This window comes from Lagenorhynchus albirostris, chromosome 8, assembly GCF_949774975.1.
Source record: "Lagenorhynchus albirostris chromosome 8, mLagAlb1.1, whole genome shotgun sequence".
Taxonomy (NCBI): domain Eukaryota; kingdom Metazoa; phylum Chordata; class Mammalia; order Artiodactyla; family Delphinidae; genus Lagenorhynchus; species Lagenorhynchus albirostris.
The window spans coordinates 50,697,684-50,721,364 of NC_083102.1; the positions used below are offsets into that span (position 1 = coordinate 50,697,684).

At 44.0% G+C, this 23,681-nt stretch overlaps 1 protein-coding gene across 1 annotated transcript in view; it reads left to right on the top strand.

The window, feature by feature from the left end:
- GSDME (gasdermin E) overlaps positions 1-23,260 on the top strand; it is a 63,054-nt gene extending 39,794 nt beyond the window's left edge. Inside the window, exons 5-9 of the mRNA XM_060156057.1 lie at positions 5,923-6,087; positions 8,057-8,184; positions 8,897-9,092; positions 19,606-19,679; positions 22,934-23,260. Of these exons, the coding sequence (XP_060012040.1) occupies positions 5,923-6,087; positions 8,057-8,184; positions 8,897-9,092; positions 19,606-19,679; positions 22,934-23,164 (794 nt within the window). The 3' untranslated portion in view covers positions 23,165-23,260. The remainder of the gene's footprint in view (positions 1-5,922; positions 6,088-8,056; positions 8,185-8,896; positions 9,093-19,605; positions 19,680-22,933) is intronic.
- Positions 23,261-23,681: the final 421 nt, after the last annotated feature.

Here is a 23,681-nt window from a genome sequence, read left to right on the forward strand (position 1 = left end):
AGCACGATGGCGGAGAGTGAGGGGTGTGTGTGGTGGGTAGAGGTGGGGGAGGTCGTCACAGCCGGTCGATGCGTGTGCGGAGGCTCCCTGTACTACTCTGTCCCTGTGCACTTTCGATTCTCCATGATGAGAACATTGTAAAAGGGTGCCGTGACGGGCCATACATGTCCGTGGCTGCCTCCTGCCCTTCCCCCAGTTGTTTTCTGTCAGGTGGCGGGGACCAGGCCAGGGATGCGGGTGTCTTCCGGGAGTCAGCCTTCTGCTCACTCGGCCACGCTAGGTACCACCGTTCAGCTACAACCGTGGGCGCTCGGAATGCTGACTGTCCTATGGGACAGTGGACAAGCCCGCGGATGTGTAAGGGACGTGAAGGGCAATCACCGACCCTCCCTCTTTCGTTTCGCATGTAGAGCAGCCTGTGTTGCGGGGGGGAGACAAGAAGCGAAGGTGCCAGTTGTAGGAAGTTGGTCTAGGGGTGGACCAGGGACCCATGGGATACCAGGAATACCAAGAATCGCGACCAGCAAGCATCCTTTAGGTCTAAGCTTCCAAATTTGCGTCATCCTGGGCATGATGATGATTCTTTCTCTTTGAAAGACTATCCGTCCACTGAACAAACTGCCTATTAGATGATTAAGTTGCCCCCCCAGCTTTTGTCGTCAGCGTGTGAAAAGCTGTGTGACCACGTGGGCATGTGTGACTCCAGCCCAGGCTGCTGAGGCCTTGGTCATCCTGTCCAGATGGATTGGTGGTGGAGGTGTTGCTTTTGTCAGGCTCTTTGGAAGCTTGGCCCGCACCGAGGATGCCCATGAGTGCTCTGAGGACACTTTGGTGGCTGGGGGCCAGGCTGGGGCTGCCGTTCCAGGCTTTGGGGCCCCCGGGAGCCCCTCCCTGTTTCTCCGAGGAGGTGGAGGTGCTCTGCCCTGCATGCAGCTCTGTTGGGGCACCTGTCGCTCCCACAGGGGGCGTCCGTTTTCTCAGATGGGGTTGGAAAGACAAAGCCTGCCTGGCGAGGCTCTCCTGTTTGCATTTCAGTTTCAAGCCTTCTATCTTGACTTGCTTCTGCTGTCTTGAAAATGAACTCTTTGTGCTGCTGAGCAGAGGTGCCCTGGGGAGTCCTCAGGGTTCCTCTGGCTCTCTTCCCACACCCTGGCCTAGGAAGCCCTTTCCTTTGCCCTCTCCTGCTGCTGCCTGCCCTGCCCGTGCAGCTTGGTGGTCAGGCCCTTGTTCGTGTGACACACTGCCTGATTCTTAAGCCAGTTCTGCTGCTTTTTCCCATCTCTTTTCTGTTGCTCTTCCTGCAGAACGTTCTGATCCGGCTTCATAAACAGCCCTACAGGGGCTGGAAGGGCCCTTAAGAGGCTGCTCGATCTCTCCTCCCACCTTCTGGGTGGGAGTACAGTTGACGAGGATCCTGGCTGTCTTCTGAAATTTCGAGAGGAGGCCACTCCCTCCGTGTCCCTTGGGGGAGGCATCTGTGAGCCCGTCCTTGACGAGGGGTTCGCTCAGCCACGATCCCTCCCTTTGCCAACAGACCCCCCCCACACCTCTTATGGCCAATCAGAAACATCATGTTATTGTCTTGAACTTTAGCCTTTGCTTTGTAGAATTAGGCATTTACCAGTGTCCTTTCAGCACGAACTTCTGATTGGGCACCTGTGGACGTGAACCTGTGCTTCCCACCCTCCCGGGTCTGTGCACTTCTCTGCAGGTCCAGAGGCCGACACCGACACCCCCCGCCTCGTTCCCATCACAGACTCTTAATTGGCTCCTCTGCTTTGAATCTTTCCCATCCTAACAGTGTAGCTGATGTGATTATTTAAAAATACACATTTGGGGCTTCCCTGGTGGCGCAGTGGTTGAGAGTCCACCTGCCGATCAGGGGACACGGGTTCGTGCCCCGGTCCGGGAGGATCCCACATGCCGTGGAGCGGCTGGGCCCATGAGCCATGGCCACTGAGCCTGCGTGTCCGGAGCCTGTGCTCTGCAACGGGAGAGGCCACGACAGTGAGAGGCCCGCATACCGCAAAAAAAAAAAAAATACACATTTGGTCACTTCACTCACCTGCTCAAACACCCTTCTGAGGCTCCCTTTGTCCCAAGGTAAAGTCTGCCCTTCCAGGCACGTCGTGTCCAGCCTTGCTTCTCATCACCAGCGCCTCCCAACGTAGTGATACAGCCAGGGTTAACCCACCGCCTGGGAACCCTCCACTCGCTTATCGTGAGCCTCTGGAGTGTGCGCCCTGCCTCTTGGCCCGGCTAATTCCTACCAGGCTTTTGGGGGCTACTTAGACACTGCTTCGTCCAAGAATCCTTTTCTGCTTCTTTCGCCACACCTGCCACTCTGGATTCAGTGACCTGTCCGCCTCTTCCACTCATGTCACACTTACTGTCAAGGCCTAGGTTGTGGTCCTGTTGAATCTCTGGCTCCTTGCAGTGCCTGATGCTGCAAAGAGTGAAGGAGTTGGCAGTGCCTTCAGGGGGGCTGTGCATATGGGTAAAGGAAGAGTGGTGCTGGGGTCTTGGACTCCCAGAATATGGTTGGGGGGCCCCACAGGGCTGTTGGCAGGATTTGAGGCTGTGTTAATGGTCATGGTCCTCGTCCTTGGGGAGCTTTCCCTGGGGGTCAGTTCACGCTTATCCACCTCGGTGCCTGGTGCATAGGGTGGAGAGAGCCAGGGGCATCCTGGATGACTAGGAGTGTGGGTGGGTCGTCGGGTGAGTAAACGAAAGCTTGTTTTCTTTGTCTTTAGACAGCCGTCCTGTCTTTATGATGTCATCAGTGTCCACAGCAATTGAAAACACGTGCTAATACCCATGCGTTTCACATGTCATGCAAGTACTAGGCTCAGCCACATTCTCATTCCATAGCCTGTACACAAATTATTGAATAGAAGCATAAAATGAACCCTCATTCTTTTTTAAACATTTTTATTGGAGTAGAGTTGATTTACAATGTTGTGTTAGTTTCAGGTGTACAGCAAAGTGATTCAGTTATACATATATCCACTCTTTTAAATTCTTTTCCCATATAGGTCATTACAGAGTACTGAGTAGAGTTCCCTGTGCTATACAGCAGGTCCTTATTAGCTGTCTATTTTATATATAGTAGTGTGTATATGTTAATGCCAGTCTCCCAGTTTATCCCTCCCCTCTTTCCCCCTGGTAACCGTAAGATTGTTTTCTACATCTCTAACTCTATTTCAGTTTTGTAATCTTTCTAGATTCCACATATAAGCAATATCATACGATATTTGTTCCGTGACTTACTTGACTCAGTATGACAATCTCTAGGTCCATCCATGTTGCTGCAAATGGTATTATTTCATTATTTTTTATGGCTGAGTTATATTGCATTGTATATGTGTACCACATCTTCTTTATCCATTCCTCTGTTGATGGGCATTTAGGTTGCTTCCACATCTTGGCTATTGTAAGTAGTGCTGCAGTGAACATTGGAGTGCATGTATCTCTTTGATTTATGGTTTTCTCTGGGTGTATGCCCAGAAGTGCGATTGCTGGATCATATGGTAGTTCTATTTTTAGTTTTCTAAGGAACATCCATACTGTTCTCCATAGTGGCTGTATCAATTTACATTCCCACCAACAGTGCAAGAGGGTTCCCTTTGCTCCATACCCTCTCAGAATTTATTTTTGTAGATTTTTTGATGATGGCCATTCTGACTGGTGTGAGGTGATGCCTCATTGTAGTTTTGATTTGCATTTCTCTAATAATTAGCAATATTGAGCATCTTTCCTTGTGTTTTTTGGCCATCTGTCTTTGGAGAAATGTCTGTTTAGTTCTAATGCCTATTTTTTGATTGGATTGTTTTGTTGTTGAGTTGTATGAGCTATTTGTGTATTTTGGAGATTAATCCCTTGTTGGTCGCTTCATTTGCAAATATTTTCTCCCATCCTGGCGTTGTCTTTTCCTTTTGTTTATGGTTTCCTTTGCTGTGCAAAAGCTTTTGAGTTTAATTAGGTGCCATTTGTTTTCTTTTTGTTTTTATTTTCATTACTGTAGGAGGTGGGTCAGGAGAACCCTCATTCTTTTTTTTTTTTTTAACATCTTTATTGGAGTATAATTGCTTTACAATGGTATGTTAGTTTCTGCTTTATAACAAAGTGGATCAGTTATACATATACATATGTTCCCATATCTCTTCCCTCTTGCATCTCCCTCCCTCCCACCCTCCCTATCCCACCCCTCCAGGCGGTTCTTGTGCTATGCGGCTGCTTCCCACTAGCTATCTACCTTACATTTGGTAGTGTCCATGCCTCTTGCTTTGTCACAGCTTACCCTTCCCCCTCCCCATATCCTCAAGTCCATTCTCTAGTAGGTCTGCGTCTTTATTCCTGTCTTACCCCTAGGTTCTTCATGACATTTTTTTTTCTTAAATTCCATATATATGTGTTAGCATACGGTATTTGTCTTTCTCTTTCTGACTTACTTCACTCTGTATGAAAGACTCTAGGTCTATCCACCTCATTACAAATAGCTCAATTTCGTTTCTTTTTATGGCTGAGTAATATTCCATTGTATATATGTGCCACATCTTCTTTATTCATTCATCCGATGATGGACACTTAGGTTGTTTCCATCTCTGGGCTATTGTAAATAGAGCTGCAATGCACATTTTGGTACATGACTCTTTTTGAATTACGGTTTTCTCAGGTTATGTCCAGTAGTGCGATTGCTGGGTCATATGGTAGTTCTGTTTGTAGTTTTTTAAGGAACCTCCATACTGTTCTCCACAGTGGCTGTATCAATTTACATTCCCTCCAACAGTGCAAGAGGGAGAACCCTCATTCTTGAGTTCACACAATTTTTACTTAGCAAGGACACACGGTTGCATTTTTTTTTTTTTTTTTTTTTTGCAGTACGCGGGCCTCTCACTGCTGTGGCCTTTCCCATTGCGGAGCACAGGCTCCGGACGCACAGGCTCAGCGGCCATGGCTCACTGGCCCAGCCGCTCCGCGGCATGTGGGATCTTCCCGGACCAGGGCACCAACCCGTGTCCCCTGCATCGGCAGGCAGACTCTCAACCACCGCGCCACTAGGGAAGCGCCACACTGTTGCATTTTTACCTACAACTTAGTTACTTTAGTTGGGTCCTCAAATACGGAAATATTTAAGGGGCATTTCTTTTTATAATTTTTAAAAACTTTTTATTATGGAAAATTACACACATGTTCAGAACTACAGATAGTAATGTAGTGAACCCCATGTACCTACCATCCAGCTTCAATAACTAGGGCAGTGCATGTTTCATCTATAACTTTCCCACCTCTCTCCACCCCTAGTCAATTGTTTTGAAGCAAATTGTAGGCATTATATTATTTTGTCTATAACTATTGAAATATCTCTAAAAGATAAGGCTTTAAAAAAAAAGACTAGTCTCTTCATACAGATTCATATAGAATATATTCTTTTGTGTATGGATTTTCCTCTCAACACGTTTATAAGGTTCGTTCATATAATTGCAGAAAATAGTTTATTAACGAAGAATAACTGACTCTCCAAGAGCCACGTAACCACTTGTGCACCTAAATATATTGTCAATAATTCTGTATCAGTTTAGTCAAATCAGATTTATCAATCAAATTCCAATTTTCTCAGTTAAATATGGTGGGTTGTTTGTTGGAGTTGGTTTGTTCCAGTCAGGCTAAGGAAGTACTTCTGATGTTTGAAAGGTTGCTTCCTGCCTGTTCACGAGAACCTTATGTTAAGAACAACCATTTCTCCTGTATTTGTAGGAAGTGGCTGAGTTTTGGTCAAATAGCATAAGTGTAGGAAGCGGGTGTATGAGGAAGAGGGTGGACACGTCCCCCTGCCCTGCTTGATTTAGGTAAAGCCAGGTCTGGGATGTGCCAACAAGGCTGACCCTAATGCCTAGCTTGTCCTTTTCCCCCACATTACAGAATTCTGCCTCCTGCAAGGGAAGCACGGGGGCTTCGAGCACGAGAGGAGAAGTGACTCTGCCTTCCTGGACCTCCTGCTCTTACGAGAGTTTGCGTTCTGGGACACGCCAGATGCTGGGCAAGGGCTGCCTGCCTCGGATGGGCCACTGAGTGTTTTAAAACAAGGTATTGCCAGCAGGCTGGGGCATGGTGAGCTGCTGGGTAATTGAGTGCCGTACCCCAGGAGGGGATGCGCCCTTCAGAAGCGGTGACTCCTTAGTGACTTCATGGAAAACATTTGAGGACAGACAGGACGGTGCCTGAATCAGTTCTAGTTCACTCATCAGGACTCACCCTGGTCAGATCTTAGGGAACCTCAGGTCTTGGATGGCCTGTTTTAAGGAAGGGGTAGGAGGCTGAGGAGGGGAAGAGTTAGGGGCCTAACATTTTCTTTCATCTGAACCACAGGAGTCTTGCTGACTACCAGGAAGAGCTAGTCAGCAGCAAGGAGAGAGAACCCAAGTTTTGCACTTGTTTCATTTATTCCAGGCTTCATTGCCAAGACAGGCAGCGCTTCGTTAGCTTCGCAAAATGCTCTCTTGGAGGCCCTTATCCACGTGGCCTGAAGCTGTGAGATGCCAAGGCATCCAGCGAGGAGGAGGGCGGTCGGTACCTGTGACTTGCCTGCAGCAGTTCCTTTCGCTCCCCACAGCATTTTGTGTTTTTTAAAAAAGTTTCTTGTAGGGGGTAGGGCAGGAATTAGTAGGAGTGCAGTATATAGTGGAAGAGGAGATGGGCAAGGAAAAAGAGAAAGTGAATAATTAAGAGCTTAGGGAAAAAGAGCTAGAACCAGCTCAGAATATCTCTGGCTTGGAGGGTTAGAGGAGAGACTCATCAGTGGGGCTTCAACGAGTCCCAAACCAGAATATAGATGCTTTTGTTTCTGTAGCAAAAATATCAATGTTGACAGAATTGGCAGTGAAGGTCCAATCTTAAGGCTTTCCCATCTCATGCAGGGCTGCAGGCCCCCTCACGGTAAGTGGGTGTGATTTTCAGCTGCCACTTAAGCGATGTCAATGTCACGGGTTAGAATCACATCAGCAGTGGTGCTACAGCCTTGAACTGCACTACAGGAAGTGACACGACAGGCTGAGCTTTCTTATAATTTCCTTACCCACCAGTCCACCCTGTCAGTTGGTCATTCCAGTCAGCCTGGCATGGAGAGGGGAGGCTGGGTAGTTTAGGCAGGAGTAGGGTGGGCACCCGCCTCTGTGCACTTGGACCCTAGACCAGCCAGGACGGCCCTTCTCTCCAGACTGGGGCTGGCGAGGAACTAATTGTGTTTACAGAGCAGTTTTTGAGTATAACTGTTGTCTGGAATTTGACATCAGCGGAGGGTGCATTTATATATTGGTCTGCATCCCTGTATAGGAAAGCTTTGGTTTATCAAATCTTGTTTTTAAATTCCCACTGGGCTTAAGTCACTAGAAACTTTTGACTGTCTTAAAATGAAAACGGAAGATTTTAAGGGGAGCGGCTCAAGCATCCTGAAGAGGACGTTAGTAATCCAGCTGGGATTCTAACCCATTCTCCAGGATGGGTGAAGAAGAATGGAGAAAGTGGAATATCTGTGTTTGCCCAGTGAAAATTGTGCCAGCCCCTTGAAAAGCATGCATTTAATATTAAAGGATACAAAATCTGTAGTGTATTAGAAAGATATGAAAAAGAATGTATCTTGGAATTTGCACGATGACTCTGAAGGTTTGTAAAAGTCCTGATGTTCAGTAATTCAGCCTCGATAATTTAATAATTCTAAATGACTTTTCCAGAAAATAACTGATTAGACTTAATGTTTAGTGAGTCAGCAGGAAACTAAAGTCTGAAACAAAACCCGGCTTCCCTCTTCTCTGTTTTTTTGTCTCTTTCTGTCTCCCCTCCCTCTCTTCCCTTCCCTCCTTCTTTCTTCCTTTAGTAGTTTGACTGGTTAGTAAAAAACATGCAGGGTGGTATTTAACGCGTCCTTTATTTCTGAGTTCCAAGACTGCAGCTGGAAGTGTTTATGAAAGAACAGAGGACAATTAGCTATAAAAAGCAAGTTACTGGTCCTCCTTCTGAGATAAGTCACGAGACTGGGTATGTTCTGCTGCTTTCACAGCCCCTCTGTTCTTGGAGAGGAATTTCCATCCCTTTGTGGAACTGCCAGAGCAGCAACAGAGAGCTCTGAATGACGTCCTCCAGGCGGTCCTGTTTGATGAAGAATTACTCTTGGTTCTGGAGCAAGTGGTAAGACCGGAGACATCTCAAGGTAGTGTCTTCGCATGGTTTTCTGGAGATGTGGATGGGCTAGATCTCTTGGGATAAGGCCTTGAGCTGGGATAAAATGGTGTTTAAAATTTCCCCACCTCCTTTTAACCCTAAAGCTTCTTTTTTTTCTTATTCCCAGGTCCTTAGTTTTCTAACTGCAGAAAGGTAGTCGATGTGAATAGAAGGGTGTATTAGTTTCCTAGGGCTGCTGTAACAAATGACCACAAACTCCAATTTACTCTCTTACAATTCTGGAGGCCACAAGTCTAAAGTCAAGGTGTCATTAGGGCCATGCTTCCCCACAGGCTCTAGGAGAGAATCCTTTTTTGCCTCCTCCAGCTTCTGGTGGCTCCTGGCATTCCTTGGCTTGTGGCCACATTGCTCAAATCTCTACTCTGTCTTCACATGGCCATCTACTTTCCTGTCTCTTAAAGGACACCCACCATTGGATTCAGGGCCCACCCCAATCCAGGATGATCTCGAGATCCCTACCTAAATTACATCCGCAAGGATGCCAGATAAGGTCTCATTCTGAAGCTCCAGGTGGACCTATATTTGGAGGACCACTCTCCATCTCACTACAAGGCTTGTGTGTCATGGGGCAGAGGCCTATGTTGTGCCCAGCTTGGCCTGTGGCTTTACTAGATCTGTCTCTCTTCTCTTCCCTGCCCCCCCCCATCTCTCCCTACAGTGTGAGGACATAGTCAGCAGCCTGTCACCCTCATTGGCGGTGCTGGGGAAGCTGAAGCCTTCACAGCAGCGGGACCTTGTGGCCTTCCTGCGGCTAGTGGGGTACAGTGTGCAGGGCGAGTGTCCAGGTCCAGAGGATGTGGTCCACAACCAGAAACTCCTTTCTACGGCCTACTTCTTGGTCAGTGCGCTAGCAGGTATGGAAAAAAAAAGGGGGAAGAAATGCTGTTGCCTTGAAATTACTTTGCTTACTTTGTGGACGATTTGGTACATAAGGTTCCCTCCCTTTCAAGCGGTGCAGGGATGATAGGCAGTGGAAGACTGAGGAAGTTAACAGGATTGCCGTGAAGTCACGGACTTGAGTATGAAGGAGGCCTGTCTGCTGCCAGCCTCCTCCAGTGTCTTGGAGAGAGGGCTTCCCTTTCCTCCCCCAGCGAGGGCTGTCTGTGGGCACACGCCCCCACCAACACAGGAAATCAGTTTCCCCAGACACAGCCGGTGATGCACACTCGTTGCCTGGCAACGCTGAGTGGCAGTGGCTTGCATTTGGCACCTGCTCTCTCCCCTAGTGTCTCGTTCCTTCTGATCCTCTTGTTCCTCTTTGCAAACTTACGGCTCTACCCCAAGTGCAGCATTGTGGCCATTAGGGCAGGGAGGCTGCAGAGAGCATCCCAATGCACTAGGTTGCTGGGCCCAGCAGCTCCACAACTTCCACATGCATCCTGGCCATCCAATTATTATTGAGCAGTGGACGCCGCCCTGACACTTCTTTGCCAGCTCCCATCCGGAACGCACCTTGCCAGAGGGTCTGTGGTACCACAAGGTGGTCATCCTGTATGAGGAAGCTGGGCTTTCACTTCCTTCTCAGAAAGGCAAGACCTGGCAAGGCAGCCCAGTCTTAGTCCCCACAACTTCCCTTCAAGGTGACGTTAGTCAGGGCACTGGGCTCCTGATACATTCGGAGTTCCTCCCCAGCACCACAGGGGAACAAAGGCCCAGGAGTCTCCAGTCTTTAAACAATTAATCAGAGCAAATGCCTCTCCCAGCTCCATATGCCAATGAATGTACGCTCTATGCCTTATTCCAAGTCATGGGTAAACATTTTGACTGGGATAGGACATAAGACAGAGCCCTGTGGAACTCCACTGGAGACCTTTTCCCAGTGTTAATTGGTATATCAGAGAGTTTAATTACTGGCATTCTATCAGGAGCTAATCTACAGGCCAGAGTTCTCTAGCTTGCGAGAAGCCCTTTCTTCACATACCCTATTACTTACTGAAATTATTTTTTAAACATCTTTATTGGAGTATAATTGCTTTACAATGGTGTGTTAGTTTCTGCTTTATAACAGTGAATCAGTTATACATATACATATGTTCCCATATCTCTTCCCTCTTGCGTCTCCCTCCCTCCCACCCTCCCTATCCCACCCCTCTAGGTGGTCACAAAGCACCGAGCTGATCTCCCTGTGCTATGCAGCTACTTCCCACTAGCTATCTATTTTAATCTCAATAGGCTGGACGATTGATGTTAAATATGTAACACATGGCCAACACTGTGAATGCACCACAGTCCCCTTTTTCCTGAGCCTGGACACAGCCTCAAATTCTCTGCAGCCTTGCACACAGGCAGCCACTTGGGGTTGGCACATAACGTGAGACTTAACCTGCTGTGTCTGAGCTGGAAGCTCAGGGATAGTGAGATGTTGAAGTGCAGCTGAAAATATCTGCAGCCTGTTTCTAAACCAACGGTGCTCTTCTGCATCTTTCTGAACTGAGATCTCATTTATGTGTTGGTCACTGTGGAGGTCAGACTGGTGTAAGCTCTTTCACTAATGCTCTTGTTTATTCTTGGCCCTTCTGAGTTGACCTTTTCCTCCTACAACAGTCTTCTCTTCTCAGAATCTGGGAAAGGTGCTAGAACAGGAAATGGCCCCTTTTTGAGGCCTGTTTCCAGCTTTCTAAGTAATAACACTAGTTTTTTCTATAGCATTTACTTTTTTAAAAAAAACAACTGAGATATAATTGACACGTATATACATTAATTTCAGGTGTACAACAAAATGATTCGATATTTGTATATATGTCTCATTAACTATGTATGCATCACCATACATAGTTAAAAGTTTTCATCACAAGAAAAATAAACTTTATAAGATTTACTCTTAGCAACTCTCAAATATACAGTACAGTATTATTAACTCTAGTCACCATCCTGCACATTACATACCCGTGACTTATTTTATAGCTGGAAGTCTATACTTTTTAACCATCTTCACCCATTTTACCCACCCATATACATTTTACCCACCCCCACACACACCCCTCCCAATCTGCTCTATGAGCCCTTTTTTATTTTAAGACTCCATATATAAGTGAGATCATATGTTGTCTTTCTCTGTCTGACTTATCTCACTTAGCATAATGCCCTCAAGGTCCATCCATGGTGTCACAAATGGCAAGATTTCTTTTTTTTTTTTTACTGATTAATAATATTCCTCTGTGTGTGTACCACATATTCTTTATCCATTCATCCATTGGTGGACACTTAGGTTGCTTCCCTATCTTAGCTTTTGTAAGTAATGCTGCAGTGAACATGGGGGGGGTGCATCTTTTCAAGTCAGTGTTTTCGTTTTCTTTGGATAAATACCTAGGAGTGGAATTGCTGGATCCAATTATGGTAGTAAGACTTAATTTTTTGAGTAGCCTTAAAAAATTCTCACCAACAGTGCACAAGCGTTCCCTTTTTTCACATCCTTGCCAACACTTGTTATTTCCTGTCTTTTTGATAATAGCCATCCTAACAGATGTGAGGTCATACCTCAGTGTGGTTTTGATTTTAATTTCCCTGATGATGAGTGATGTTGAGTACCTTTTCATATACCTATTAGCCATCTGTGTGTCTTCTTTGGAAAACTGTCTATTCAGATGTTCTGCCCTTTTTTTTAAAAAATTTATTATTTATTCATTTATTTTTGGCTGCGTTGGGTCTTCATTGCTGCACGCAGGCTTTCTCTAGCTGTGGCGACTGGGCTTCTCATTGCAGTGGTTTCTCTTGTCGTGGAACACGGGCTCTAGGGTGTGCAGACTTCAGTAGTTGTGGCACACGGGCTCAGTAGTTGTGGCTCGCGGGTTCTAGAGCGCAGGCTCTGTAGTTGTGGCGCATGGGCTTAGCTGCTCCGTGGCATGTGGCATCTTCCTGGACCAGGGCTTGAACCCGTGTCCCCTGCACTGGCAGGCAGATTCTACTGTGCTGCCAGGGAAGCCCCTTCTGCCCATTTTTAAATTGGATTTTTTTTTTGCTATTGAGTTGTTGTATGAGTTTTTTATATGTTTTGGATATTAACCCCTTATCAGGTATATGATTTGCAAATATTTCTTTCCCCATCAATAGGCTGCCTTTTCATTTTGTTGATGATTTCCTTTGCTGTGCAGAAGATCTTTAGTTTGATGTAGTTTCACTTGTTTATTTTTGCTTTTGTTGCCATTGCCTTTGGTATGAAATCCAAAAAAATCATTGCCAAGACTGATGTCAAGGAGCTTATTTACTGCATATGTTTTCTTCTAATTTTATGGTTTCAGATCTTATGTTTAAATCTTTGATCCATTTTGAGTTAGTTTTTCTGTATGGTGTAAGATAGTGGTCCCGTTTTCCCAGCACCATTTATTGAAGACTGCTCTTTCTCCATTGTATATTCTTGGCTCCTTTGTTGTAAATTAATTGACAATATATGCATGGGATTATTTCTGGGCTATTTTGTTCCACTGATCGATGTGTCTGTTTCTATGCCAATACAATACTATTTTGATTAATGTAGCTTTATAATATAATTTGAAATCAGGGCGTGTGATATCTCCAGCTTTGTTCTTCTTTCTCAAGATTGCTTTGGCTCTTCAGAATCTTTTATAGTTTTAAACAAATTTTATAATTGTTTGTTCTATTTCTGTGAAAAATGCCATTGGAATTCTAATAGCAGTTGCACTGAATCTGTAGCTTGGGTAGTATGAATATTGTAGCAGTATTCTCCCAATTCATGAACATGAAATATCTTTCCAGTTATTTGTGTCTTCTTCAACTTCTTTCATCAGTGTCCTATAGTTTTCAGTGTACAGGTCTTTTACCTCCACGGTTAAATTGATTCCAAGGTATTTTATTCTTTTTGATGCAGTTGTAAATCGGATTGTTTTCTTAATTTCCTTTTCTGATAGTTTGTTATTAGTGTATAGAAATGCAACAGATTTTTGTATTTTGATTTTGATACTGCAACTTTACTGACTTTATTCGTGCTAACAGTTTTTTGTTATTTAGGGTTTTTTCTATATATAATATCATGTCATGTGCAAACAGGGATAGCTTTACTTCTTCCTTTCCGATTTGGATGCCTTTTGTTTCCTCTTCTTGCTTAACTGTTCTGGCCAGGACTTCCAATACTATGTTGAATAAAAGTGGTGAGTGGGCTTCCTTGTCTTGTTTCTGACCTTAGAGGAAAAGCTTTCAGTTTTTTACCACTGAGTATGATGTTAGCTGTGGACTTGTCATATCTGACCTTTATTATGTTGAGATATGTTCCCTCTTTACCCACTTTGTTGAGAGTTTTTATCATAAATGGATGATGAGTTTTGTCAAGTGCTTTTTCTGTGTCTATTGAGATGATCATATGATTTTTATCCTTCCTTTTGTTAATATGGTGTATCACATTGATTTGCAGATGTTGAACTTTCCTTGCATCTCTGGACTAAAATCCCATTTGATCATGATGTATGATCCTTTTAATGTATTGTTGAATTTGGTTTGCTAATATTTTGTTGAGGATTTTTGCATCTACGTTCATCAGGGATGTTGGTCTGTAATTTTCTTGTGGTGTCCTTGTCTGGTTTTGGTATCAGGGTAATGCTGGCCTTATTATAAAATAAGTTTGGAAGTGTCCCTTCCTCTTACTTTTTGGAAGAATTTGAGAAGGATTGGTTTCAATTCTTTAAATGTATGCAGAATTCACCAGTGAAGCCATCCTGGTCCTTGACTTTCGTTTGTTGGGAGATTTTTGATTACTGATTCAGTCTACGTAGAAAATCCGAAAAGACTGATTACTACTATTTCTTCCTGATTCAGTCCTGGCGGATTGTATGCTTCTAGGAATTTATTAATTTCTTCTAGGTTGTCCAATGTTTTGGTATATAATTATTCATAGTACCCTCTTATGATCTCTTGTATTTCTGGGGTATCAGTTGTAACATCTCCACTTTCATTTCTGATTTTTTAATTTATTTTTTTTAACATATTTATTGGAGTATAATTGCTTTACAATGTTGTGTTAGTTTCTGCTCTATAACAAAGTGAATCAGCTATACGTACACATATATCCCCATATCCCCTTCCTCTTGCATCTCCCTCCCACCCTCCCTATCCCACCCCTCTAGGTGGTCACAAAGCACCAAGCTGATCTCCCTGTGCTATGTGGCTGCTTCCCACTAGCTATCTATTTTACATTCTTTTTTTTCTTGGCAAGTCTAGCTAAAGGTTTGTTAGTTTTCTTTATCTTTTCAAAGAACCAGCTATTAGTTTCATTGATTTTTTTTCTCTTATCAATCTGCATTTCATTTAATTTCCACTCTGATCTTTATTATTTCCTTCCTTCTACTAACTCTGGGTTTCATTTGTTCTGTTTTTTTGAGGTATAAAGTTAGGTTGTTTGAGATTTTTCTTATTTCCTGAGGTAGCCATTTATTGCTGTGAGCTTTCCTCTTAGAACTGGCTTTGCTACATCCCATACATTTTGATATGTTGTATTTTCATTTGTCTAAAGGTATTTTTGATTTTTCTATTGATTTCTTCTTTGACATATTGTTCAGCAGCACATTGTTTAATCTCCACATATTTTGACTTTTCCAGTTTTCTTGTAATTGATTTCTACTTTTATACCATTGTGGTTGGGAAAAATGCTTGATATGATTTCAGTCTTCTTAAATTCATTAAGACTTGTTTTGTGGCCTGTAAAATATGACCTATCCTGGAGAATGTTCCATGTGTGCTTGAGAAGAATGTATGCTCTTTTCCTTTTGTATGGAATGTGCTCCATATATCTGTTAAATCCATCTGATCTAATGTGTCATTTAAGGCCACTATTTCTTTTTGGTTTTCTCTCTGGATGATCTGTCCATTGATCAAAGTGGAGTATTAAAGTCCCCTACTCTTATTGTATTGCTATTTCTCTTTTTAGGTCTGTTATATTTTCTTTATATATTTAGGTGCTCTTATGTTGGGTGCATAAATATTTAAAAGTGTTACATCCTCTTGTTGGATTGACCCCTTTATCATTATGTAATGCCCTTCTTTGTCTATTACAGTCTTAATTTTAAGTCTATGTACTGCAGATATAAAGAAAGCCTATATAACCCTAGCTTTCTTTTGGTTTCTATTTGCATGGAATATGTTTCCATCCCTTCATTTTCAGTCTGTGTATGTCCCTGCATCTGAAATGAGTCTCCTGTAGGCAACATAATGGTCTTTTTTTTAAAAAAAAAATTTATCCATTCAGCTACTCCATCTTTTGACTGGAGAACTTAGTCCAATTACATTTAAAGTTATTATTGATAGATATGTACTTATTGCCATTTTATTAATTACTCTGTGGCTCTTTGGTAGTTCTTTGTTCCTTTCTTCTCTTGCTCTCCTCCTTTGTGATTTGATGATTTTCTCTAGTGGTATGCTTAGATTGCTTTCTCTTTACTCTTTTGTGTATCTGCTATAGGTTTTTAATTTGTGGTTACCATGAGGACTACATACCAACTTAAAATAGATGGCTATAAATACCTGTTGGTAACAACTTAAGTTTGAACGCATTCTAAGGCTCTACTTTTTTACTCTCCCCCTCCTGCCATTTTATGGTTTTGATGTCACAAATTATATCTTTTTATCTTGCATATACCTTAACAAATTATTGTAGTTATAGTTATTTTTTTTTTACTAATTTTGTCTTTTAATCTCGTACTAGTTTTGTGATTAATCTACCCTTACAACATTATTCTGAATTTTACTGTATATTTACCTTTACCAGTGAGATTTATATTTTCATATGTTTTCCTATTACTACTCTTCCATTTCAGCTTAAACAAGTTCCTTTTACATTTCTTGTAAGGCTCGTCTAGTGGTGATGAATTCCTTCAGCTTTTCCTTGTCTGGAAAATTCTCTCCCCTACAATTCTGAATGACAACTTTGTCAGGTAGTCTTGGTTGCAAGTTTTTTTCGTTCGGTACTTTCACTATATCGTAACACTCCCTTCCCGGCTGCAAAGTTTCTGCTGAAAAATCTAATCTGCTGATAGCCATGTAGGTGGGGTTCCCTTGTGTGTAACAAGTTGTTCTTCTCTTGCTGCTTTTAAGATTCTCTCCTTGTCTTTAACTTTTGACATTTTAATGTGTTGTGGTGTGGGTCTCTTTGGGTTCCTCTTACTTGGAACCTCCAGTCTGGGTTTCCTGGGTCTGAGTGTCTGTTTCCTTCCCCAGGTTAGGGAAGTTTTCAGCCCCTTTCTCTCTTCTTCTGGGATCCCTATAGTGCAAATGTTGGTCTGCTTGATGTTGTAGCATAGTTTCTTAAGCTGTGTTCACTTTTTTTCCCACCCTTTTCTTTTTGCTGCTCTGATTGGGTGAGTTTCATTGCCTTGTCTTTGAATTCAATGATCATCTGCTTCATCTAGTCTGTGGTTGAACCCCTCCAGTGTCTGCTTTGGTTCATTTATTGTATTCATCTCTGTGACTTCTATTTGGTCCTTTCCTATATTTTCTCTTTCTTTGTTGAAGTTCTCACTGTGTTCATCCATTCTTCCCCCAGGCTTATTAAGCATTTTTAACTCTTTAGCAGGCAAATAAATCACTTATATGCTTTTCATTCAGGACCTTTTCTGAGCTTTTATCTTGTTCCTCTGTTTGGAACATATTTCTCTGTTTCTTCATTTTCCTTGACACTCTGTGTTTGTTTCCATGCAGAAGGTAAAGTAGTCTCCTCGCACGTGAGGGAGTGGTCTCGTGTAAGAGAGGACCTTATTCAACCTCACCCTAGCTCTTTGTTGTCTCTCAAACCTTTGTGATTGTCCAAGCAGCCTGTTTTTAGTGGCTCCCAATAGTTGAGGGTTTGTCAACACCTGTCAGTGCCCCAAAGAGGATCTCAGTCAGCACCTAGATTTAGGCTGATTAGAAGCCAGGCCTTCAGGCAGCAGCTTTTAAAGTATACAAGTATATACAGACCACAGTGTAAATCCTGCTAGCCAGTAGAGCCAGGTGACCTAGAAGTGTCACTGGGTGGCAGTCACAGAAATCACAAGCCAGACGACTGTATAAGCTCCTTTCCAGGAGATACCAGCAACCTGGAATGAGGCAGATGGAGAGCACAAAGGTAGCATCCATTGGCCTCTGTTCCGAGAGCAGACCCCTAGACATGTCAAACCAGAAGCTTGCCCCTCAGGCCGAGCAACTGGGCCTCTTTCACAGAAAGACTAGGGGTGTGTTTCAGTTTGCTGTCTGACAGTGCCTTGGGGGTGGTAGCTGGCCAAGAACAGTCTGATTGTTACAGTCCCGAGGGATCCAGGAATGCAAGCCCTGCTGGCCATGAGAACCAGACGATCAAGGGGTGTTTCCTAGGTGGCAGCCACAAAAACAAGGGCACCAGAGATGTGTCATAGCCCTTCTCTGGGAAATATTGGTGCTTTGAAGTGTGGCAGAGGGAGGGTGCAAAGATGGTGTCTGATGGCTTCGGTCCCCAGAGAGTACACCAGCAGGTCCCTAGGTGCATGTTAAATTACACGCCTACCCCCAGGCTGATGCTTTATGATAACAAATAAGCCTCTTTCATAGAGAGTATGGGGGTTTTTCAAACAGCTGCTTCTGTGCTGGGTCCTAGGGGTGGGTAGGTCCCGTGCAAGCCCTTTAAGAATGATTTCTCAGTTCACTATAGGCATATGGGTTTGTTTTCCTTGTTCACCTGATGTATGGGAGTTGCTCAGGTAGTTTGGGGTTTCTTCAGAGGAAACTGTCCCATATGTCGCTGTAGATTCAGTTTGTCCGTGGAGGGAGGTGAGTTCCGGATCTTCTTACGGTGCCATCTTGAACCGCCCTCCCCGTTTGTTTAAAGCACTTCAGTCTCAGCATCTAGCCCATCTCCTGGAACACTTCCCCTACTATTTCGTGACCTTAAGCATGAACTTCCCAGGTTTCATTTGTAAAATAGTTAGAATATGAAAGATCAAAAGAAATCATTTCAATTCCAAAAACGCTGAAGAAGCCTCTACTGTGTTTTAGGCACTGCTGGATGCTGAGGTAGGAGAAAATCATCATCCCCACCCTCAAGGGAACTACAGTCAAGCAGTGAAATTAGGTGGTAAGCGCTGTAAAGTAGAGCTGTGTCCCTAGCACCATGCTCAAGGTAGTGAGTGACCACTGAGTAACACGGAAGTAAAGTATTTCTAAGAATAAGGGATGATGACGATCACATGGGACTTGGGAGTCACCTGAGAAGTGAGGAATGGACACATGAACGGGTGAGATGACTTGTGATGGTAGCTCAGCCAGGACATCCTGTCCCAGGGGACTTTGTCCCGGCCCTTCACAGCCCTGTGGATCTTTCCACAAGGCCCCATACCTTTACCATCTTCATCTTCCTGATTTGGGAGCCGGGCCTCCTTGAGGATCTGTTGAAAATGGTGGGGACTCTCTGGAGACAAAAGCACATTTAGACGCCATTTAGGGGGTTCTCTGGCAGGCTCAGACCTCGGGGCTGCCCCATCCCCCTAGCAGCCTTCTGCTCTTGGGAGAAGGCTGTTTCGTTGTGCTCTGTTGGGCCACAGCCTCAGCGACACACTGCCATTTATATAAATAAGGCTTCTAATTAATGCAGGAGATGGGGGGGGGGGTCCATGAGTGTTCCCTGCGCCAGATGATGGAGCAGACGATTCTTTTCTCTTTTGCCTTTTCAGTGCAGAGGTTGTATCCCAAGGGATTGGGTCCTTTTAGCAACTGCATCTGTTCTACCTTGGGAGGTATTTAAAACTGGTTTTGACTAACACTGATCTGGATTTCCTTTTCCTGGGGCTTGGCAGGACCCTTCTGGGGCAGCCCCAGCCTTATACAGCTCTGTGCCAATGCTCTCTGCCACTGGTACCCTTGTGTTGAGCTAGCTGTGGGCCAGGGGGCCCTGCACAGTCCTGGGCTCAAGAGGTCTGCTGTGCCACCCCTTGACTAGACCACATTATATCTTTCTCCCCCAAATGATTAGTGACCTAGTTCTCTGACATAGGCAGAAAAAAAGAAAATCTATAGTATGCAAATGAGGAACCTTGCTGAGAGAGGTATACCCAAGGTCGCTCCCAAATATTTAGTGGCGCTCAAACATAGCTCTTCTGTCACCGAACCCCAGGTTCTTTCTACTTTTCTATGCTGATTCACTTTTCCCTGAGTCTGTACCGTTCTTTCTGATTGGCAAATTGCATGTAAGAAATATCCTCTGGTGAACACAGAGCTGGTTACCTGGTCCCTACATCTATTTTCTAAAAGGCCTTTGCTGCCGGTTTAGCCCCATTCATTCATTTATTCTACAATTACTGAGCATATCCTCTGCCTGACTGGTAGAGGATATATAAATTAGGTACAGCTCGGAGGCTGGCTCTGTTTCCATGGGTGCTTTTTGATGGTGACTGATTTTTTTTTTTTTTTCTCCTGCAGAAATGCCAGATAACGCAGCAGGTCTGCTGGGCACTTGTTGTAAGCTCCAGATTATTCCTACACTGTGCCATCTGGTAAGAACCTCCCAGAGAGGACCTGGGGATGGGCAGGAACAGGGAAGTGATGAGGAGATGGACACCTAACAGCTGATAAAACTCGCTAGGCTTTCTCATTTACAACAGCCCTTCAAAATAGGTTAAAACAGGTATTATTAATCTCTCTCTTTTTTACACCCTGCCCACGTCACACACCCCATAGGAAGGCTAAGGCTCAGAGGGAAAGGAGTTATTTGAAGAACTTGCTAGCAGGGCTAGGACTCAAACCTTATATTTATACTCCAAATCTCATGATTTTTGCATTTTTTGGAGAGAATTTTGGCCAAGGCTTGGTGCAGTGACACCACATTATTTGCAATGGCAGTTCTGTGGCTGGACCAGTTTGATTCAGCTCTGCATCAAATTCAACAGGGGACGTATTCAAGAGGACTGCTTTGTCTCAGGGAGACATTTCATTTTCTCCTAGGAATATCATTAGCTTCATGCCCTCAGGAAATGCCATGGCAAGAGCAAGAGCTAGGTAATGATGAGCTTAGCCCTGAAAGTCAAGGTTAAGCTTTTCCTTTTTAAATTACAAACTGGGTCATCAATAGAAGGGACCATCAGTAGGCTGGGGCAGCTCCTCTGTTGTAGCTTCTGCAGGTGTTGCTCAGCCTAGGGCAGAGAAGCAGAGGATACCCGGCTATGTTATTTTGAGGCCTGGTTACTAAGGGCTGAGGCCAGCATGCTATGTAGACCCAAAGGACCAAAGCTCAGAGCTCTGCTCCCAGATCTGGGAAGCAGGTATTGGGGTAGACTGCCTAGATAGGACCCTGCAGTTTGTTGTGCATCTACTCTGGGAACTTTGAGCACTGTGGTTAGTGCCTTTGGTACTTCTTGGCGTAGCAAAGACATCCAGAGACTGCAGCAAGGCTTCATTCCAAGGAGCAGTTTAGATGTCATTCACAACCGAAAGCAGATTCTACCTGTGCAGAGGAACGCTGTGCTCTTGTACTTTGACCACAAAAACTGAACTACTTGAAATGAGCCAGCATGCCACTGTGGTGCGGCCAGCTGAGGGTAAAGGCTGATGGCGCAGTTTGGTTATGGAAACAATATGTATCATTATCTAATTGTCTGCAATGACAGTAACTCTGCTTTCTAGCTTAGCTCCCTTTTGCAGCAACTAAGTATTTAGCATTTCCCAAGTCAGCCCTCACCATGTATTTACAAAGTCATTAACTGCATTCAGGAAGTATATAAAAAAGAAAATACTGCCGAGACTGCATTAGCTAACTCCCTCCCTCTCCCAACCAGCTCACAGTTAGTTGTCATCTTCCCTGCAGGTCTGCTCTAGGATTTGATCTTTGGGTTGCTTCCAAGTTCTGCTCTGTTGGTGTTCTGGGAGTAGCCATTAGGACGCACTTGGAGTCCCAGCACAGCTGGTATTCTACCTTGGTGCAAAACTACCCACCCACAGAGTCATCTCTTTGCCTTTGTGGGCTGCTCAACATAAAGAAGTAATTTTTCTTTATGCGAAGACACTCAGGAAGGTCTTTAATCTCCCCTAGAGCTCATAACAACGTTTGTTAGGACCGCAAGGCTCCTGCCTCCTGAAGGAATCTGGGTATCTTATGTTTCCTATAGGTGTTTACTTACAGCAGGGTACAGAAATCTCCTTGCATGCCTGTCTTGTCTTGTCTGGTGGCCAGAGTAACTTTGAGAGGCTTGCTGAAGGGCTTTTGAAAGAACAGCGTCAGATACACTAACAAACACATTTGCGAACTGGTGAAAGTGCTGGTAAGAAAGTGAGAATCATCTGGAGGGAATGTTAATTTCACACATTTCCCCCCCCCCCCTTTGGGTGACTGTAATCTCTCTCATACTGAGAAGTGCCTCTGGGCACTTGGGGTTGGCAGATGTTCAGAGAAGAAGGCAGGATGTTGCTGGGTGCTTCTCCACCAGACCCAGGACACAGCCCGCTGTGCTGCATCAGTGGAGCTCATTCTTAAATCACCGGATGTGGTGCTCATGCTTAAAGAAGCAGGCCAGATCCACTCCCTAAAGCATCATCTACAATTTACAGTCTAGGCCACGTGGTAACGGGAAACCTGTGGTTACACTGTGTGAGTTGCATTGGGTGAATCTATAAGGTGTAGATTTGTAAGGCTGATTTTGATAACAGACACACAAGTTCCTTTATATGCAAATGAGTGCTGCCCTTCAGCCCCTGGGGCAAGTTGCTTATTACTTTTAGTAAGAAAGATGATTATCAGTGCTCAGAACATGTCTGGAATTCTTTTGGATTCCCTTCAGATTCAGTTAAAATTCATGCATACCTTTATAAGGCTTCATTTTTTATTTTAAATTTTACTTTCTACATTATTAATCTGATCTGGTTCTGAGTGCCTGTTTAAAATTCAAATCTACTGGCAAATTTGTAATTACTAAAGATTAAAAACAACTGTGTCAGAGGCACTGCTCAAGACCCTAAAAGCAAAGTTTCACAGGTTCTGAGCAGTTGCAACTAGAGCAGGGTTTGATGTGACCTCTCTGAAGAACTAACGTTCAACTGAGGGTCGATGTTCTAGGCAGGGTATGAGGTAAGCACAATGGACCAGGTCCCTGCTCTCCTGGGCAGCTTAGGTTTTAATAAACAGAGTAAACAGGGAATGTCAGGAAGATAATTTCAGATACAGCAAGCATATGAAGACAATAAAATAATGTAATAGTGGCTGGGATATGGGGCTAGCGAGTGGCTCAATGGAGAGAGGATTAGGAAAGGCCCTTCTGATGTGGCATTTCAACCAACAGCTCAGAGATGAGAAGGAAAGTTCTGTGGGGAACTCTGGAGGAAGGATGTCGCAGGTGGAAGGAAGAGCTTAAGGCAAGAAGCATCACTAAATAAACCATAGTACCTGCCTTTGAGGAGTTCATGCAAACATGTAAGACATTCTAACAGGTGAATTAAAAATTAAAAAAAACAAACCGTACATACTGTGTGTATAAGAAAGTTATATGCTGACCTTTCTAATCTACTGGAGTTGTTGGATCCAGTAGAAGATAGAGTTCAGAGAGTAGGGATTGGGTCAGAGGACTCCAGGCGAAGTGGAGGTCCTGGCCTGGGCCAAATATATCCTGTTACAGCCTAAGGGTTTTCCCTGCTCTATTTGGGGAATGTAAACAACTTAATTTTTCCCCCATAATTAGTTAAAAGTGCTAACATTATTATCCAATGATGTGGATTTTCTATAACCTTTTTTGATGGATTTGTTTTACATGTGTCATTTCAGCTCCGTGCTCTGTCTGATGATGGTGTGTCTGATCTTGAAGACCCAGTCTTGGCTCCACTGAAAGATACAGAAAGGTTTGGGATCGTGCAGCGTCTGTTTGCCTCAGCTGACATTAACCTGGAGAGACTGCAACCTTCTGTGAAAGTTGCCACCCGAAAGGACGCTAACGTTTTCCCACTGATTCTTTATATAAGCCTGAATGGACTCTGTGCTTTGGGCAGAGCACAGTAACAGTGTCATATGTGGATTACAGGTACACCTTATTTTCTTGCACTTTGCAGATAATGCATTTTTTTTTACAAATTGAAGGTCTGTGACAACCCTGAGTCGAGCAAGTCTATCGGTGCCATTTTTCCAACAGCATTTGCTCACTGTTGTCTCTGTGTCACATTTTTTCAGACTTTTTCATTATTATTATATTTGTCATGGTGATCTTTGATGACACTACTGCAAAAAGATTACAACTCGGCTCAGATGATGGTTAGCATTTTTTAGCAATAAAGTATTTTAAAATTAAGGTATATACATTGTTTAGACATAATGCTATTGTACACATAGACTATAAGATAGTATAAACGTAAGTTTTATATGCACTGGAAAACCAACAAATTTGTGTGACTCGCTTTACTGCAGTGGTCTGCAGCCAAGTCCACAGGATCTCTGAGGTCTGCCTCTACGTGTTATTAGCCAAGCCTGGCTATTTCTCAGCATCATTAAGATACTGCCTTTGGGGCTTAGATCACCACGT